Here is a 16405-nt window from a genome sequence, read left to right on the forward strand (position 1 = left end):
TGCAGAGAAATACATCCCTTGTATGATAACAGAAGGCTTAAGAAAAGAAGAAAATAGTTCAGTTCTAAGGGACCTTCAAAGTTTATCTAGTCCAACTGACTAACCTCTTCTGCCCCCAAAAAAAGTTAAAGAATATTACTGAGGGCATTCTCCAAATGTCTCTTGAACACTGACAATGATAGAGCATCTGCCACCTCACTAGGAAGCCTGTTCTAGTGTTTGACTACCCTCACAGTAAAGAATTTTGCTCTGTTCGTGCAGATTTTTGCCATTCCCATGCATCCTGTCATAGGTAACCATCTCACCACCTCAGAAAGTTATAGAGAGCAGTGAGATCTCTTCTTAGTTATCTTTTCTCCAGGCTAGACAACCCCATTGTCCTTAGTCTCTGTTCATAGGGCAGATCTTCCAGCCTAGCTATATATGGCAAAATAATAAAGAAGAGGCACAGGATACAGTATAGGGGAATAAAGGCATGGGATGGTAAAAGATATGTCACAGGCTGGCACTAGAGAAACTGTGTCAATAAATAATTCATCAATGGTCAGTTAAAGAAATGCAAACATGGACAAAAAATGTTTTCAGGGATATCAAAATTGACCTATAAAATAGGTAGTAAATTTGGATGTGATGTCAACTAGTCAACTAAGGCCAGTAAAGGACCTTATTCCCTTATAAGCACAATCAGGCTACATGAAGACTTAGGACCATAAGCACTTTCATGCCCAAATTTCTATTTTCTATGCACTAGATGACACTGAAGGTTAGAATTTTATAGATGGATTTACAGGAAAAAAAAAAAAAAGAAAAAAAAAAAAAAACATAACCGACCTCAATGACTTTCCACATAAATTATTCTAATTTGACAGTGGAGTTAACATGTTGTTGGCTAAAGATATATTTCTGCATTCAGGATTCAGTCCAGAGCTTGTTGACTCTGTTAGAATAATTCTCTCTCAAGAAGTCAGTAATGTGATCCGCAGACCATTCCAGCCCTTTTAAGTTCCTGTGCAATCCAGATTTTGCTAATATATTTATTAAAAGGAGATACATTCAAGTACTCTGAATGGATATGGATTTCTTATTAAAAATATGATATAAACTATTATATAATATGTACGAGCTGAAGACTTTAGCATTAACTCTGATTCCTTTGTAAGTTCCAAAAGCTTCAACTTTTGTCAGTTTAATTTATAGTCCTAGACTGTTTTGAAGTATAGAGTGCATATAGTTAGTGAACAGGAACCAAAGAATATGTAGCTAAATTCAAAAACCAGGTTTAAAACTCCTCTATGTTATTCATGTTGCCTGTTATAAAGGGCTCATAAACACACTAGAGTTGTGTTTATCAACACTGATCCTTTTGCTGATACACATCAGATTGGAAGTTGGACATACATGTGGAAAGTAGTGTGACACCGAGAGGCATGGTGATGGTCCATTATGCTGTTGTAATCCCCCCCTTTCACAGCACCTGCTTTACTGTTCAGATATGCACATGGGGCTGCCTGCAAACTGTTCTGGAATCATCAGAAGAGAACTGAAAGGACATATCATATTTTTTCTCTCTCCCTCTTGCCCTGAGAAGAACCTGCAAATGGAAAAATACAACATATACTCCCCATGATCTGCTCCACTCAAGCAGGAAAAACAAAAGGAAAAAACATGTGAGCAAATCCAAGAAAGAATAACCAAAGAACTGTCAGGTCTGGGAGCAGATTAATAAACCAAAGGACTGGAATTTAATATGACTAATAAACCCTTCTAAAGTCAATGGTTTCTGAAACACAAGTTTTAAACAATTATGGGAAATATTATCTGAAGAAAATTGTGAAGGTCGTAATGTTCATTAGAAAATGCAGCTGCACTTTAGAGCAAGCAGTAAATTCTAACATAAGGAAGTTCTTGTTATTTCAGTTATATAATACTCTGTACCCAACAGGGTAATAATGATGTTTGTGCTTTACTCATAACTTTTCTATTTTCTATGGTTATTTCAATCTCATTCTTCAACAGCTGTCAAAAGCTACATCCACAAGTGCATATCACCCTTTACAATCAATGTAACAATTCAACAATAACTCTACAATTTCATATTAAGAGCAGCTTTTAAAACACTGATAAATATTGTCTCCTGATTAAACTCTGTTTGCTACATTTGTTGCTCTGTTTGGTATCATTGGGAGAATGAAAAAAAAAAAAAAAAAAGTGATTCTAATTTAGAAAACATATAGATATATAGCTGGAAAAATGTACCTATCAAATATTTGTTCTTCTCAACCCAGACAGAAAATTGCCAGTGGTCTATTAATACAGACCTTTAAAATAATCAGTTACTGTAATTAAATCCCACAGATAGAAGACGTTGCTCAGATACAGATCTTTTGCATATTTACTACAATTATATAGTTTTTGTTATATACAGACTTTTCCCACATCCTCCTCTGTCTGCAGTTCAGCAACCACTCAGTCCTGCTATAAAATGATTCCTCAGCTGTGCTTTGTGCACTTGAAATTATATTTCACTGCATTGTATCCACTTCCAGGAGTTATGTTAATCTTTGTATTCTAGCACACAGGCTGTCAAAGAACACACATTATTGAAAATATGCTCTCACCAATACTGGCAACAAAGTTCTTAAAAAATAAAAAATAAAATATGATATTCTATATCTTTTCTCTCTCTGTGGAGTATAAGTCGAACAGAAATGATGCATAAATCTAGAGCAAAAGATCTGTATAGGGCTGAACAATTTATACACACAGGCATAGCATATGTGTTATATATACATGTATATGTTACATATACATATAGCATATATATTATGTGTATGTCTGAGTATCTAAATATATATATAATAGTTATAAATACAGTGTGCTTGTGTGTGTACGTGCATGTCTTAACATGGGTGCAAAAACGGTGAGAGACAAATGGTGCAGTAGAAAGATACAGAGCAAATTGCTTCTGCAGCAGCCCCAAATTGCAGGCAGTTAAGGAAAGAACATTTCTTGTCTTGTCTTAATCTTAAATAAAAACACTTTTAAAGACAGTACCTTGTGAGGCAACAAGCGAAAATGTGTTCTCTAAGCTAATCATGCTAGAAAAAAAGTTGACATGGCATGGTAGAAATCATGTAAATGCAAGGGGAATTGTAGGATTAGTACCTCTGGATTTTTGTCTGGGTATGAAGAGAGTTGAAATCACAGTAAATACAGTTTGTTACCTCATGTTCACTGTACTTCCAGAATTTCTGCAGCTTAGCTTTGCTGGTTAATTTTCACTAGTGTTTGCAGCTCTATTATAACTTTTTTTTTCTTTTTTTTTTCTTTTTTTTTTTTTTTTCACCTTATATTGTGACAACTAAACAATAGTACTAACTGCTTAGTTTCAAACATTAAGAAAAAAATAATTAGACAAGGAATGGTAGAGAGTAGTAATAGACATCTAAACTGAAAACAGGAGTGTCCAGTCTGACTTCTAACCTGCCAAGCACATCTGCTGTGGCTTGTAATTTCATTTGACAAGGAGCTACTAATGTTTGCATTGATAAAAGGGTAGTCATCACACATGTGACCTTTCAAGCTTGCCTTGTTACATACTCTTCTTTCAACGTAGTGCTGTACCCGAAACTCCAGAACTTACAGGAAATGGTAATTAAAAGCCCACAAAATAAAATAAAACTCATATCCTTCCCTGATTTGATAGGCATTTTGTTGCAGACCTCCAATAAGATGTAATAAAGGTACCTTCACGGGGTCCTGTACAAACCAGAAGTCCAGAACAGGACCTGCACTCTCTGTTCCCTCCTGAAAACCTCCAACTCCAATTCTGACAGCTTTCCTAAGTCATCAAATAGAAATGCCGTGACTCCAGTTATTTCTCTTCTGTTCTGGACAATTAGTTCTCTGAGACATCTCTGTGAAGTAGCTGACCTCCTTCTTGATCACTACAGAACACAGATCAGATACAGTCTGTTGTATCTGAGTGAAGAAGAAATATTTGTCCCCTTCTCTTTGTACAGATACTGGTAATAATCTGTAATAACTTAAACTATAAACATGAAGTTCTTATAACCACAGATCTAAGATTATCCAATCTTCCCAGCAAAACTTTCAAACATGACTGCTGTAATTAAATGTTGAAAAATAATGAATTTAACCTAAAATAAATAGTGAAATCCTTGAATATATATATATATTTTTCTTAATACAGTCTTCTTACATTTTAAGTCTTCTGTGAAAAAGAAGGACAGTCTGGCCGTTGTTATAATATTAACAGAAACAAATTTAAATTGGCTCTAATAACTCAATTCCATTTTCCATTTGTTCTTAATCTTAAATTATAAAGAGGAAACCCAAAACCAATACAGGAAGATATAGAAATATAGTTAACTATAAGTTTGTCATGAGAGCAGGTATCTCACAGAGAAAGTAGATTACCTCTCAAACTTTTCACATATGACATTATATGAGAGACCTCATGCATGAACATGAACATCATGGCCAACTAGATCTGAGACCATGAACCTAATGCTACTGCCTGTAATCAGGCAAAAATAAACGAATGACTTCAAGACTAGAACACCTAGTGAAAGTAAAAAGCTGCCTAGACTCATTACAAGCAGAATGCGTACTTAGTAAGACATTTAATAAGTAAAGCTTCAATACTTTTTTTCTTTTTTTTTTTTTTGTTTTGTTTTGAAGTATTCAGCTGCACATTATTAGAATAACTGCAATAATTTGGAATATCTCTCCCTTCTCAGATTTCCATTTCCATTTATTTAAAGTCATATATGTGTGGAAAGTCACACATGCTTTTCAGCAGTTAGTAGTAGTATCTAGTACTGGTGAGGAAGGATTTTTTGAAAAAAAAAAAAAAAAAAAACATTGAGTTAATGTTTATCAATTGCTTCTGCAGTCCTTATTTACAAAGACATATTAATGCTCTACTTGAATAAATTATGTTCACATTAGCATATACTGCAGTACTTGATTTCACAACAGCTTTCAAATTTTCTTAACATGTTTCTTTAATGGGGAAAAATTCTTAACATTTGCATTGTAAGTCAGAGAGCAATGAATTACATGCTAGTTCCTGAACTGTGAATACACAAACCAGTTTGTGAAGATATATGAGGTCAGGCCTGTAAGACTCATTTAAATCATTTGACTTTCAGGTCAAGTCAAAGTTTGAAATTCGAGTGGGTTAGAAATTTGGAAGGACTTATAATAACTAGAAACAGACAGATATTCTAGTTTGCCAGTCATCCTTTTCTCCACTTTTTTTTTTTTTTTTTTTTTTGTATTGTGCATTTCTTGTAAATAATAAATTTATTGCATTTTCTTAATTCTATTCATTGAAAGGTATCACAGGTATTTCTGAGAATTTCTTTGTTTTGGAATATTGTATATGTTTTAGAAGTGGGCCTAAGTGATCTGAAAATTGCAAAGGAAATTTAAAAAAAATAATAATAAAAAAAGGAAAAATAAAGTTATGTTACAAACTTATAACTATAAAAATAAAGAGGAGTATCTCTGTATTCTGTCCATCATTACTACTATATTTCATCTTCACTGGACGAAATTTCCTTTTCCTTCATCGGTAGTCTGTTTCAAAGTATAAAAACTAGGTTATTCCATTCTTTAGGTACATTTTTTCCAGTCCTCATCACAAAGAATTTTATTTATCTGTGAGATCACCAGTTCAAAGTTTCTAGAAGTTGAAATATTGATTTCACTTGAGAAATACAGCATTTTAATGAAATCTTTCTGGCAATTGTGCTTTTCAAGACTAGTCGTTCACCTTAACACATTGATTATTATTCAGAGATGTCTTGCTTTTGCACAGAGCATATCCAAGTTGTAAGCACAACAGTTCATATGAGTTGGATTTTCCATAATATTTTATATGTCTTCATTCTTCAAGGCATTCTAGGCATTCTATGCTTGGAAAAACAGGATAGTGTAATGAGCATGACTTTTGACTTCGTCACTTCTATGTATGAATAAAGTAAGTAATGGACCAATTTCAGAGAGACAAGATTGTACTTATTCTATATGAGATGCCCCCACAAAAGTGTAACTCTAATATAAACTCGCACATGCATTTTTATAGTCACATGTTAGCTAGCATATGGAGATTTAAACAGAAAATGTGTCTGTATGTAAAAGAACATTCTTGCTATGCTCAGTGACCTATTTGGGGATTTTAAATTCTACATTTTGTGTGGCTTTGGACTGGACAATGTTGTGTTGTATATATTTCTCTCTTGTCTCATTTTCTATGAAGTATTTGTATTTCACTCCACCCCTACCTTTTCAAAAGAGATAGAAAGCTTATAATGCAATGCATAGGCCTTCTGTCTTGCTTGGAAAATGTATTTCGCATGAGGATACGGTGTGAAATAATGTGACGTTATACAATATAGCATACTGGATTTTTTCAATAATCCTTCTGACATATTCCTATAAATATTATGATTTATATTTGAAATTAGTGGGGCAAGGAGTACATAACACTGTACTAATTTGTTTTAAGAACATAAATTACAGTTAAAATATCATCTACCTGTGTAATAGAATTTTTAGTGGTTCTTTTTGAGCCTTTTTGACATTGGTACTTCAAACAGAATTAAAATATTTGTTTCATACTTTAATGACTGAATGTAGTCTCTCCTTATGGCACCATAACTTTTCTTATATAGAAGCATCCTATTTAAAATGAGATAGTGAAAAACGTTGACTGAAAACTGTTGAAATATACTCTTCCATATGGTTGATTTGACAGTTCCTCTGTAGAAAGCCCCAGGAACTTATATACATACACATGTATGTGTACAGCTACAGAAAACTAATATTACAACTAAATAAATGTAAATATTGGTCTCTACTAAGATAAATCACTGAGGGATATTATCAGATTATCTGTGTCTGTGTTTGTCAGTTTTTTTGAGACAAAGAAAACAAAACCATCGCTTGAAAATGATGATGCAATTATTTTTTGCCAGAATACCAAAATAGTCAACAATGTTTATATTTCTATTACATCTATTCTCCACCTTCCCATGGTAAAACAAGAAGTTAACTTAGGTACCAGGGTCTAATATGTCTCCAAATTCAGGGAAGCATAGTAAGGGGAGGAGAGAGTGGTGTAGATGTGGATGTATTGCACAGCAGCTATTGTAGTTTTCCATGGCATTCAGGGTTAAGACAGAGAATGAGACAATTTACAGAGGAATTTTGACACTCAGCAGTATTACAGTTCTAAACTTTAAAATGACACAGCTTGTAACATTCAGTATTTCAGGTTCTGTCAATGCCAAAAAATAGTTCCTGTATATGTAACTAGATTAAGGAGAATTTTCATTCCCAAGTACCTATAGCATCTTTTCATACATACTGTATATATTACCATATATGCTAGGTATAAGATATACAAAAAATTATTAAGGCTTATGTCTTAATGTTGTGCATTCTGAAAAGTCAAGAACAATTTTGAAGGGAGAATTGGGAAAAAAAAAATCACATTTCATTTCAAGGAAAGTCTAAATAGGTAAAATGACAGTTTAAGATTGTCAAAGATGAATGTCAAATGCATTTTTTGAATGACTATGCATATAATGGGTCACAGCTTCCATATATATATTTGTTATAGATTTGTGTAGTTGCTTAAGTGTATCTACTAACTTCAAACACTGGATTACAATCTGTTCTTGTTTAACAGTGCTTTCCTATATGCATATCAAAATAAATATCTTATAAACATAAGATTAAGTCTGAGCAATTGAATTAACAAATGGTTTAACTCTTTGACGTATATAAGATGAAAATATTTGTCCTTTCAAATCTGAAGAGAAGGTGGACATACAGTAAAACATTTGAAAATATTTCCAGGACTGAAAGTACAGAAGTTGATATTTTTCTTTTTCTGTTCTCCTTCTCAGATATTCACATCCTTGTTTTAATTAACTTGTTCATATAAATACAGTAGGATTGTTGTATTTTTTAAATAACTCTTTACTGAATATGTCAACAAGATAATATATAGTGTATAGTGAGATTTCGAAGTTAACAATGCGTGCAACATGGCAGATTGCAGAAAACAGATAATGCAGACTTCAAATAATCTATTTTTCCATGTTAAAGATAGAAAATATACCAAACACAAAACAGAATCAAGTGTGCATGTTTCAGTTAAAATCAGTTTTATGAAAGATCTTCAGATATTTGGGACCAAGTGACACAACAAATTTAGTAGCTTATGTTTCTGAGAGGATCAGAACTCAGCTCTCATGAGGCACACTTCCACAGAGCCCCAGCGAGATCCCTTTTGGACTAGTTTTCCAGATGGACCACTAGCCAGTGTCCTTTTAAAAATCAATACATTCTATGCTGTACAAAATTTAATGCCAAATGCTTCAATAATGCCTGTAGTATCATGTAGGATACAAACTGCCTTGTTCAGCAGAGTTCAGGGAAGGAGTGTTCATCACCTTCATTGGATTATCTTTGTATTTAGAAGAGATCATCAGGCAGTATTTGATGAGGCTTAGAGCCAGTAACATTTGGTTTTGGCACATTCTTTTGTTGTTGTTGTTTGTTTTTCCACTGAGCTAGAAAGATAAATTATGACTAAAACCATTATTCTCATGCTTTAAAGGAAAAAGAAAGAAAAAAAAAATAAAAAGCTTTAATATTTCCATGTTATAATTTAAGTTGAAAAAGTACTATAAATGGAGAATTTAATGGGAGTTAACCACTTCACTGTCAAAAGCTGAGCCTGAACATTCATTTCAATGTCATCAATAAAGTGCTTTATGTAGACCCTTGAAATTGTAACAACAATACAATATGCATAAGTACTTTTGCTTGCAAAATTAAATCAATACTTTTCTTAGAGGGAGAATTTTTTTTCTCACTAAAAGAGAAAATGATTGAGAGAGAAATATAGTTGATCTATTCTAGTAGCAAATAGCATAAGCTATTGCATTTTTCTTTTATCATCGCATCCATTGTATTTCTTTATTGGCTTACAGAAAAAAAAATGCTAATATATTTTCATTCAAAAGTAACTCTATGCCTAAATATTCGTATGAATAAATTCAATAACAGTGTCTCCAGTAAAAACCAAAAGTTCATGCATCCATTAGGTGTTTGTTTCTGCTAACAAGCTACATGCAAGGAAGTGACAGAGTCTGTGAAAACAAGGTCCAGGTTGTAAATAAGTAAGTCTTCAGACGGAACCATAGCACTGGACAAAGCAGTGTTTTGATACCAGTTTAACACAATTTCTCTTATACTCTCATTTTTTTCCACTCACCAATCTTATCAGCTATTAGCATTTATGTCAGCTATTAGCAGCGTACATTGGATGACAGATGAGATGTTACATGTAAACCATTCATTTGTACCCAGGTTCAATGAACCCTTGCAAATCAGGACCTAGAGTTTTGGGGTTTCTAATGAGTTGTATATGCATTCATTGAGGACTACTGCTCTATAGTTCTCTTCAGTTATTTGTGGTCAGACATTGGTACTAAGTGAAGATGTTTATAAGCACAAGGAAAAAGCTACCGATTATTAAAATTTATATCACCAAAAGATCATTGTCCATTTTTAACTTCTTCCCCCCCCCCCCCCCAAAAAAAAAAAAAAAAGTTATCTGGTGAAAACTGCTCATTATGTATTTGTCTAGATGTGTTTTGAAACCAAGCCACAGTTGTCTGTATGACTGACACTTCGAAACATCCCAAACTCTGCTGTAGGTTGAAATAAATGAAATCTTCTGCAGATGGGTAGCAATTAGAATTGGAAGAAACATTCTTCAAATGCAACATATGACCTTTTCATTGACTACAGCTGTGAATTTGTTTAAATAATACTCCCAGCTCTATTCAGGAATTTTGGTGTAAGTGGCCTTTTACTTTTTTTTTTTTTTTTTTTTTCAGAAGTGTACTTATTGAAAAGAAATTTTGTCAATATCACATAAAAATATATCTTTTTCTTCATACCAAAAAGAAGCATAAACTATGCTGTCTTTAATATCATTTTGCTTTTTTATCTAGGTAAGTCAGTAATACTCCAAACATATATACATATATATACACATATACACACACACATATATATATATATATATATATATATACATTTTGTCATCTGAGATTAACCCAAAGAGTTTGTGAATGTCTTCTGTTTTTACCCTATTAGAATAATAACCACATTTGTTGTCTTCAGTTTGGGCTTGTGGATCTTTCACTTAGAGTACAGCTGAACTCCCTGAATAAGAGTTTTGCTACAAATAAGGCGCCTAACTCCATGGTATCCTGAGGCCTAGAACAGATGTTCAAAGGAGTGTAAAGATTCCTCCAGCATCAGTCACTGAAATATGAAATGTTAGTATGTACATACATTCAAAGGATGCCTTTGAAATCAAACATATAGCTAGTTATTTCAGTGAAATTAAATGCTACATCCACACCCAACAGGACTCTCTGTCTCTACTTAATCTCACAAAAGCTTTTATGGATCCAGCATGCAATGGAAGCGTGCAGAAGCACAACTATCTGCTGCTTGTCTTGTGGGCTTTGGCAGCTAAAACACATTGAATGAACAAAATAAAGTATCAACCTTCCCATCATAATCTAGAGCAAATAGGTCACAGATAAAAGACTTTGCATAGACATCTCTACCTAGAATTACACCGTTGGAAATCATATGGCAGCTTTTTATTCAGCAAAATTTCAGTGACTTTACTATAACAGTAGCCACCCAGGTTGCCTAAAATACCTGTTATAGCCGAAGAAAATAGCAAATATACAGAATATAGACTGAAAATTCAAATTGTGATTCTAAAAGGTGCTGGGGGGAGGATGCAGTTCTTTGTATAGTGACTGTACTTTGCCATTGACCATAACTAGATTTATTGTGTGTTTGCAGAAAATGAGCGTTACACAATTTGAATTTGAGAAACCGCACACTCACAGACTGCTGGATTTCAAGAATGAGTTAAGGAAATGAGCAAAGGAAAGGATTAAAACCCTCTCTCCCAACATAAGCAGCCTCATAAAGTAAAAAGTCTAAGCATTGCAATGTGAAAGTGCTCCAGCTTTTACTGTCAATCCACCTCTAACAAATTCTCATCTCTAGTTGGTCACTGTATAAAGTTTTCTCTTTGGTTCCCTACTCCCTTAAAAAAAAAAATCAACTTTATTTTTTCCTCTTTATTATTTTTTTTTTTTGTGAACTTTTCCCTGCCCCTAAGTTCAGGAGAAAGTAAGCTAAAAAAAAAAAATGGTGGGGAAACAAAAAAAAAAAAAAGATTTTAATTCCATCACTGAGCTGGCAAGAAAGTCAGAGTTCTTAGCAGTCACAGATTTAATGAAGTTTCTTGAAGATTGTATAATTTTGAGATCAGCATCATGGTTTTAATACAACCATGTTGTTTCACATAGTACATCACTTAGAAGCGATTCCAGCTATAGAATTTGAGGGAATAAAATTCTAAGCCCACCTACTGATTTTAAAGCCCATATCATTGTGGAAAACTTCCAAAAAGCTTAACATAAAAGAAGGGTAATTTGGAGTGACAGAGTATATTTATGTTCTAAAAAGTCCTTAGTTAGTGTCCATCTCTGTTCACTTGAACAGAAAGAAAACAAACAAACAAAAAAAAAAAAAAAAACACTAATTTATACATGATTTTCCCTGCTGAATGTAGTTCAGTTCACAATAGGCCTGATGGCCTTTCCAGTAATAAATTAAGATTAAAAATTAAAAATATATATATTTCTCATTTATCTTTGTTTGTCTGTTTTTCTTACTTCATGCTGAGCATAACTCAGACCTCTAAATCAAACAGAGCTTGAAACATAGAAGTCAATGGCAACCTTTCCATTGGCATTATATTTTGCAACGTGTTTTCAAAATTTACACTTCTAGACTGCAAATTCTACATGAATACTTCAGAGTTGGGAGTGCTTAGAATTTCTCTCTTTCAGGTTTCACCTGAACATTCTGTGTCAACAAATGCTGCTTTATTAAAGAGAGGTGCAACCTAATGACAGCGATCTGTTACATACTGATAACTTTCATCTCCCACTGAGACGGGTCAAAGAATGCCTAAAGCCTCTTAATCATAATGAAAACCAGGAACAGTTTCTAACATAAAAGTATATGATACTGGGGGACATTTTCAGAATAGCTTTTGCAAATAGGATTCAAGGTCACTTTGAGTTTGACACCGAGTTCTGTCTACCTTTCCTATTCCAAGCATATTGGGGAAAACAATCATACAAGAAGTAGCCTTTTTTGGTAGCAGTCAGAACTCCAGCTTTCAGTTGGAGGTAGGAAATACAGAATTGACAAAAGGGAACAGAAATACTTTAAATTGTTTGAAGTTGAACAGCAACTGCTGGATTTGAGTCAAAAGGGTTGTACCCATTTTATCTGAATTGCTTTTGGCCGTTCCTAGTGACCCTGTTTTAATATGCACTTATTTTCCTGTACTACAGGACACCTAGGAACTTAACATCTTTCAGACAGCTTCGACAGCAAAGTGGTTAATGTTTGAAGAATGAGTCAATCTTTCCTTTGCCGTGACATTGGGTTCTTATTGTACAACCCTGTACAGTACTTAGCAATATTTTTTAAAGATTTAAAAAGCAAAGAGTTACAAAACCATTTGCAATTAACTTGAAATAGAAAAGATAGCATTTTTTTAAATCCTATTATATAGTACACCGTATAAATTACAGAGTATTCAAATGCATAAATGCATCTGCGTAACATTTATCAAATGTAATTTTTTCATTGTTGTTGGGGGGCATGTTACTTTTTCAGAGTTTTTTCTCTTTGTCCTAGACACCCCCATCTACCCACACTATCACGTATGACAGTGCTCCAGGTCTGAGACATTGCTGTTGCAGTATCGCATGTTGTTGGGGATGTGGCAGTCTGTGTAGTTAATGCCCCCATTTGGGGTATATATGGGCTGCAGTCTGAAATCTCCTTTAAGGAGCTGATCGTTATTTAAGGAGACAATCTGGAAGCTGGTTTCCGTCATCTCCAGGATGGAGTTGTCCTTCTTGGTCCCTGCCTCACAGTAGTCATCTTTCCGACGGCCCCGGTTATATTTCCACTTCTGGGAGGTGTAACGCCCCTTTTTGTGCATGTGCCAGCAAAAAATGCTGAGCAGGACCACGAGGACAAATATCACTGCACCCCCAATCAACCCTGCCAGCAGAAATGGAGAGCCCAGGTTCTGAGAAGTTGTCTGCTCATGGCTGGAGGGGATGTTGCTGCCATTGTTCAAAAAGGAAGCCTTGGTTGTGGCTTCTGAACAGACAGTGTCTTCTCCTGTTCGGTAATTATTATAAGCATCCAGTGGAACCAAGCAAATCCGATAGGTGGATTTGGGCTCCAGATTTACCAGACTCAAGTGTTGCTTCTCACCACTAACTATACGCTCCTGAACAATTCCTCCTACCAGACTATGGCCCATTTTAACCCATGTGAGTTTATATGCCATCACGGTAAAAAGAGATATCCAGTTAACCTGGATGCAAGTGTCATTCACAAAATGGATAGAGAGTTGAATCCGTTCAGATATAGGAGGTGTCACCCTTTCTCTGTCCTCCCTGTCAGGCACAGTGGGGAGTGTGACTATGGTGGGAGTCAGAGGATTATACCTGCTACTTGGGGAAGGAACGGATGAGGGGGAAACTAATGCAGTTGGCTTGGCTGTAGCTGGGACTGGGGTGATGGTAAGTGGCAGACCAGGAGTGGTGGTGGGGCATGACAACATATTCATATTGAGTTCCCTGACTGCCATACCTCGGACCTGTTCTGGTCGCTGGCACATAAAACCCCGTACATTGATGGAAGAAGGAATAAATTTGAGCCATTCAGTGACCCACTTTATACTGCAGTCACACAACCAGGGATTATTCCTTACAGTGAGTTGTCTCAGGTTGTGGAGATTATCAAATACCCCCTTTACCAACATCCGAAGCTGATTGTTGGAAATATCAAGACGTTCCAGTTTATGAAGTTTTGAAAAGGCTGTAAGTGGTATATGGGTTATCTGGTTGTCCTGCAAGTAGAGCCTTAGTAGATGTGTACCTGGAAGATCAGGAGGAGGGTAGGTCAGTGAATTCCGCACTATTGAGAATTCCTTGAGCTTGGAGAGGTGGCTGAAGGTGCCTTCAGCTATGCCTTTATTAGTAAGGAGATTGCCATCCACAATCAGACGCTCCAAACTTGTAAGATTCTGGAAGGCCAGGTCTGAAATGACAGCAATGCGGTTTTCATCTACTCGAAGTTCTTGTAAGTCCACTGGAAGGCCTACTGGTACGCTGCTTAAGTGATTCTTGGACAAGAACAGAAGCTTGAGACTGATGGCTTCCCGGAATGCCCCATCCTCGACCCCAACAGTGGAGATGGAGTTGTCATCCAGGTGCAGTTCTTCCAGCTTCAATAGCTGAGCAAGGGCAGCCCGAGAAATGGTCTGAATGTTGTTTTCCTGCAGGTGGAGAACCCTGACATTCTTGGGCAGGTTCATGGGGAATTCATCCAACTGGTTGCCATACAGGTAGACCGTGTGCACAGACTGAACATTGTGCAACTCTGCAGGAAATCCAGCATTATTAATTTGGTTATTGTGGAGGTAGAGGACGGTTACACCCTCTGGTATCCCAAGAGGCACTGAGGTCAAGCTTCGCTCATTACAGTAGACAAAGTTTCGGTCACAGCGGCACACTTTTGGACAAGCCACAGTTTTAGAGACCTGCATGTACAGCCCCAGGGAAAAGATAAGCCATGATTTTATGAGAACAGCCCAGTCTGTGGGCCACATTCTAGTCCAGAAACCCATTTCTAATTTAAAGAAATAAAGTACCAAAGCGTTAAAGAACTGATAACAATAATAAAGCACAGGTAGCAAAATCTCAGGTCATTAAAATTGACTCCGGTTTATGTCCAGTGTTCAGGTGGAGATAAAGTCCTGCAGGCTAAGTAAAAAATATTCCTTTTACAGTTGGCCCACCTCCTACTTTTAATAAGAAAGCCACAGTCTTATTAGCCAGGATTACAAAGTCTGTTGTAACCTTCCTCCATGTGTGCTGAAAGAAACAACAGCAGTATCTTTCCAGGTGAACAACCAGTTAATTTAAAGCTACCAGAAGTTATCTAAGTATGAGTTGCTTGGAAGGATAATATTTCCTTTGACTGAAGTCTGTTGGTGTTACACTCAGCTTTCTGAAGTCAGCAAAGTTCTCATATCCGCTATCTTCTGGATCTGGTCTTCCTGTTAAAGAAAAGAAAAAAGAAAAAGTTGAATACCATGAATTTTTTAATAGGGAAGACCAAGCCCATTGGAAGACTATTCTAAAGCTGTGCAGCTGTGCTCTTTATGACTTTCTGGAAAAAAAAAAAAAAAAAAAAAAGGCATTAATATTAAACACTAGCTTAATATTACTATTAAATAATCTTGAAATAGATTTGATGCAAAGTCATTGCAGTGATTGAAGGACTTTCAGGAACTTAAGTGAAGGCTAGATCTATCAGCTCTGTTTGAATATTGTATCTCCAATCTCTGTCTTCTCACAGTGTTTCAACTCCTAAAACTTAAACATTTTACTGGAAATTTTTGCTTAACAATTTTTTTTTTTCTTTCACAGAACCACTAACTCCAATGAGCTGCATTCACTGATGCCTGACAGACTAGACTCCAGACTGTCCTATTTAATTGCACACTGTGGTTGTTTTTTTTTTCATTTCCTACCAGACTCTGGAATGTTCTGGCCCTATTTGCATAAAGCCATCATGTGTATTCACCTCCAGTCTTGCACACTGCAAGATTATTGCAGCTCACTACAGTAAGCTAGCTACATATGAGGGGAGTCTTTTAATAAATTATGGTAATCTACAAGTGCAATATACACTGCTGTAAGACATATATTTGCTAAAACTATCATCTTGATATTGCTTCTAATGTGAACTGTGCTGTCAACAGACTTCAGAACTAGCATTCCACTAAATGAAACTGGCTTACATCTGCTACTTTATTGTTTTAGGATATCAGCTCAGACTACGGCAGTTTTTTCTGGAAAGAATTTTCTCTCAAACCATAAAGTTTAGATACTTTTAACTTTGCTAAAGTGTAGTCTGAATGGCTTCATACACAAATTTGTTAATTCTAGTGTAGATGAGCTCTCAGCTTTTAAGCATACTTTTCAACTTTAACCTTCCAAGATACTATTTGTTATTCAGATCTATAACCAAACAATTCAACTCTAAATGATAAAATAGAAGATACTGTATTGCTTGATGCTATCTTGTCTTATATGTTGTTTCAGACTAAAAAGAGAACAGGACACATTTTACATACTTGAACTAAAACTGAAGT

The 16405-nt window shown here is 35.3% G+C and overlaps 1 protein-coding gene across 7 annotated transcripts in view; it reads right to left on the reverse strand.

Moving 5' to 3' along the window:
* Positions 1-10705: 10705 nt before the first annotated feature.
* FLRT2 (fibronectin leucine rich transmembrane protein 2) overlaps positions 10706-16405 on the reverse strand; it is a 56424-nt gene continuing 50724 nt past the window's right edge. For all 7 annotated transcript variants that reach the window (XM_084520072.1, XM_084520077.1, XM_084520071.1 and 4 more), the window contains one exon: positions 10706-15304. In XM_084520072.1, coding sequence (XP_084376198.1) covers positions 12884-14872 — 1989 coding nt within the window. In that variant the 5' untranslated portion in view covers positions 14873-15304 and the 3' untranslated portion in view covers positions 10706-12883. The remainder of the gene's footprint in view (positions 15305-16405) is intronic.

Source organism: Aythya ferina (genome assembly GCF_964211825.1).
Source record: "Aythya ferina genome assembly, chromosome: 5".
NCBI classification, from domain to species: domain Eukaryota; kingdom Metazoa; phylum Chordata; class Aves; order Anseriformes; family Anatidae; genus Aythya; species Aythya ferina.